The sequence below is a fragment of the Papaver somniferum genome, chromosome 5, assembly GCF_003573695.1.
Source record: "Papaver somniferum cultivar HN1 chromosome 5, ASM357369v1, whole genome shotgun sequence".
NCBI classification, from domain to species: domain Eukaryota; kingdom Viridiplantae; phylum Streptophyta; class Magnoliopsida; order Ranunculales; family Papaveraceae; genus Papaver; species Papaver somniferum.
The window spans coordinates 62282600-62286559 of NC_039362.1; the positions used below are offsets into that span (position 1 = coordinate 62282600).

Genomic DNA, 3960 nt, shown 5'->3' on the forward strand with positions numbered 1-3960 from the left:
TGCATCACTAAAGCCGACATGCTTTTCAGACAGAGATGAAGAAATAAAAGTAGATAATGAGAAATAATCCGCCTCCAACAGCAGTTAAACATGAAATGACGCTTTTGCCTTGTTTCTTCTTCTTTTGTTCCAAATGACTCCAAAGTACCTAAACACTCAAAAGCAAACATAAAATACATAATTTACAAGAAAACTAGCAAAGAAAGCATAAACAATAGATAAATATAAAGGTATTTTAGACACCTATCAAATTCCCCCACACTTAGACTTTGTTAGTCCTCGAGCAAATCAAACAAAATAATTCTAAAACATACATACAACTCCGTCTCGTCGAGGCTACGGTCACACTTAGCACGTATAACAAGCCTTTAAACCCCTAGGTGTCCCTAGTAGACGAGTTTTAGTCTCTTGAAGGTTTACAAGAGGTGTACCTACAAAACCTTTTACTCCAAATTCCAACTACCTGTGAAGAGTCTATGAACGAAACCAAAATGATTACAGGAGGAGGTACCTTGATTCAAATCCAATTCATATATAAGTAAATAAAGCTCTATTTATAAAGTCGAACAAACCACAATACTCGGAATCTAACTAACCACAATCACACATGAATAGATTAAGAATATGGATATAAAGATAGATGTTTGCGAATGTTGACTAAGTGACGGTATTTCCCATATCTGTCTGAAGGTCACCACCAAGATGAACCTATGACCTAATGGATTGAGATACTGGTCTGGATTCTAATATCAACTCAGCTTGCATATACAAGGGAACCAGCAATCGACAATCTTAATTCTAGATCAACTCAACTGGCATATACAAGGGAACCAGCAGTAGATTTTATTGAACAAAAAAAAAAAAAAACAAGATGGTTCCATCCACTTATATTGGTAGTGTCATCCTAAAGGCAAAAGTTTCTAGATTTCGGAGTTTATCAAGCATTTTTTTTCTATTTTTCTATTATTTTTTTTACTAAAGGCGTAAAACTACAAACATATAAATGCTCCCCCACACTTAAACTTTACATTGTCCTCAATGTAAAATTTAGTTATTAAAAGTAAAGTTCAAGGTGGGAAATTCCGTAAATGATATGCAAAACAAGAAAATAAAGATAGAATGCATAAAAATAAAAAGATAAAGGTAAATATACAAAACCGGTGGGTTTCCTCCCACTTAGCGCTTGGTTTAAAGTCGACTCCTCAACAGCAAAACATGAGTGCACATCGCTCGGATATCTCATCACCTCAAAGATGTTGAAGCGTACGACCTCTCCATCGAATTCCATTGTCAAGGTACCTTCAAATACATCTATCTTTGTTCTAACGGTTCTCATAAATGGTCTACCCAACAGAAAAGGTGTAGACGAGGATGAGTTTTCATCACTCATATCAAGAACATAGAAGTCTACAGGAAATATAAGCTCATTAACCTACACCAAAACATTTTCAACAACCCCTTTCGGGTAGACATTAGATCTATCAGCAAGTTGAATAACTATGCTGGTACTTTTGAGAGGACCAAGATTTAAAGATTCATAAATTGAAGCAGGCATAACACTAATAGATGCTCCTAAATCTATCAAAGCTTTTGTAAACCTTGTTTTACCAATTGTGCAAGGAATAGTAAAATTGCCGGGGTCTTTCAATTTAGGTGGGAGTTTCTTTTGAAGATATGACGAAGCACTCTACCCCACACGCATTACCTCATTACCGGTCAATTTGTGCTTGTTAGTACACAATTCTTTCAAGAACTTTGCATAGCGAGGAACCTGCCTTATCGCCTCAATTAATGGAATGTTCACTTCTATCTTCTTGAAGATTTCCCAAATCTCTTTGTCCAACGTCTCCTTTTTTGACTTTGCAAACCTGCTAGGAAAAGGTGGAGGAGTAACATAAGTAGAAATAAGAGGTTTAGAGTTATAATGTGTTGCCGAATCATCCTTTTTAGGGACTGCTTCATCCAGTTATTTCTCTAAATCACGTTCATGGGACTCCGGTGATGCTGTCGGTTTCTCTATTTGCTTTCCACTTCGTAGTTCAATAGCACTAACATTCTCCCTATGATTCAATGGTTGCGAGGGAAGTTTTCCAGCTGCTTGTGCTTCCAATTTGCTCACGGTAGTAGCTAATTGACCCATTTTTGTACGGATGTCCTTCATATCCATCTCTGCCTTTTGCTTATCTTGCGCCATTGTGTTGAGAATGAGATTCAACTTGTCATCTATACTCATGCCTTGAGCTTCTTATTGCGGCCTTTGCAAGAATTGGTACCCACCTTGTTGATTGAAAGAAGAATTAGAAACTGCAACTTGCTTGTTGGCGTAGTTGAAATTAGGATGATCTCGCCAACCCGGATTATATGTGCTGGAATAAGGATCATATCTTGGTCGTTGCTGATTTTGGTACATTGCACTAGCTTGCTCAACTTCTTTGGTGTATGATGGTATTACAGCCGCTGCTACTTGTTGCATCATCCTCTCCATGTTACCCATCCTATATTCCAAATGTGAAGAATCACCAACTTCATTCACTTTCCTTACCATTGGTTCATCTCGAGTGTAGAATTGTTGAGTGTTCGCAGCCATATTCTCCAACAAACTTGTAGCTTCTGTAATGGTTTTGTTGGTAAGTGCACCACCACTTGCGGCATCAATCAAATTTCTATCATTAGAAAGCAACCCCTCGTATAAGTATTGAATAACGAGTTGATCGCTAATTTGATGGTGTGGACAGCTAGCTAAAAGCTTCTTGTAGCGCTCCCAATACTCATAGAGAGTCTCTCCGGGTACTTGCCTAATACCACATATCTCCTTACGAATCACTACTGCTTTTGATGCTGGAAAATACTTCTCAAGGAACAACTTCTTCATTTCATTCCATGTGGTTATACTTCCAGAGGGTAAGCAAAAGAACCACTCTCCTGCAGCATCTATAAGGGAGAAAGGAAACGCTATCATCATAGCCATATCAGCATCTGCGGTTGCTTGCTTCATACTAGTCACAACATGATGGAATTGTTGTAAGTGACGATTAGGATCATCTCCCGCTAAACCTTTGAATTTGGGCAGCAAGTGAATCAATTGCAGCTTCAACTCAATGGTTCCATTAAGCTGAATACATAAAGGCTGCTGGTCAATGTTTGGAGAAGTGAGCTCCTTGAGTGTTCTTGGAGCAGGTGGTCGACCTCCCATTGTGTTGTCTTCCTCTTTGTCCGAGTCCGAGAATTCACTTGGTGTAAAACTAGGAGGAAGTGGAGTATTCACTGCTCGAATGAAGTCTTTTAGTAAAGTGCCCGAAAGAAGACGTATACCAATAGGACTTGGTTTGCCTTCTCCAAGCATTCACCAAATAAATAGTACCTGAAATAAGATTCTCAAGTATTGAATGAGTAAACGGAAATTGAAAATAAAATCAAAAGTAACAACTAAGAATAAAAATAACAAATAAACTTGCCACTGCTTCCCCGGCAGCGGCGCCAATTTTGACGAGGTGTCAACTCGCAAATAATAACTTCTGCTTCTCTTTACACTAGCAAGTAATATAATGGAAGCAGGATCGTCCCAACGGAGGTGTGTTAAGCAAAAATTGTTATGTAAATACTCTTAATAAGATTATTTTGTTGTAGAAAATTCTGAAAATTGTAAATTGTATTCAAATATGAGATGGAATTGATTAAGGAATCATTCTCGACCACAAAACATAAACCAAATCGATATATAACACGTTCTTCGCTTATCTTGTTACTAACAACCCTAGGATAATTAATACACTCAACTATCCCGTTATTATCTCCTAAGCTCACCGGATACGGAAGCGCTCGACTACCGGTTTCTACTTGTCAAGTTTCCTAGAGGTACGTTTTCTACGTGTGACTTAAACAAATGCTCTAAGTTTTGTGAGATAAGATTGCTCCTAGTGATGAACTCAAAATCATGAATCACCTACTAGTGTCAATTTC

General features: G+C 37.9%; 1 protein-coding gene across 1 annotated transcript; it reads right to left on the reverse strand.

The window, feature by feature from the left end:
* Nucleotides 1-2245: 2245 nt before the first annotated feature.
* On the reverse strand, nucleotides 2246-3343 carry LOC113279113. Its single transcript, XM_026527821.1, has one exon. The coding sequence runs from the start codon at nucleotides 3341-3343 to the stop codon at nucleotides 2246-2248; it is 1098 nt and encodes a 365-aa protein (XP_026383606.1).
* Between the last annotated feature and the right edge of the window lie 617 nt (nucleotides 3344-3960).

What these genes read in the sequence shown, in the direction of transcription:
- LOC113279113 (XM_026527821.1), bottom strand. Translation starts at nt 3,343, where the DNA reads ATGCTTGGAGAAGGCAAACCAAGTCCTATTGGTATACGTCTTCTTTCG.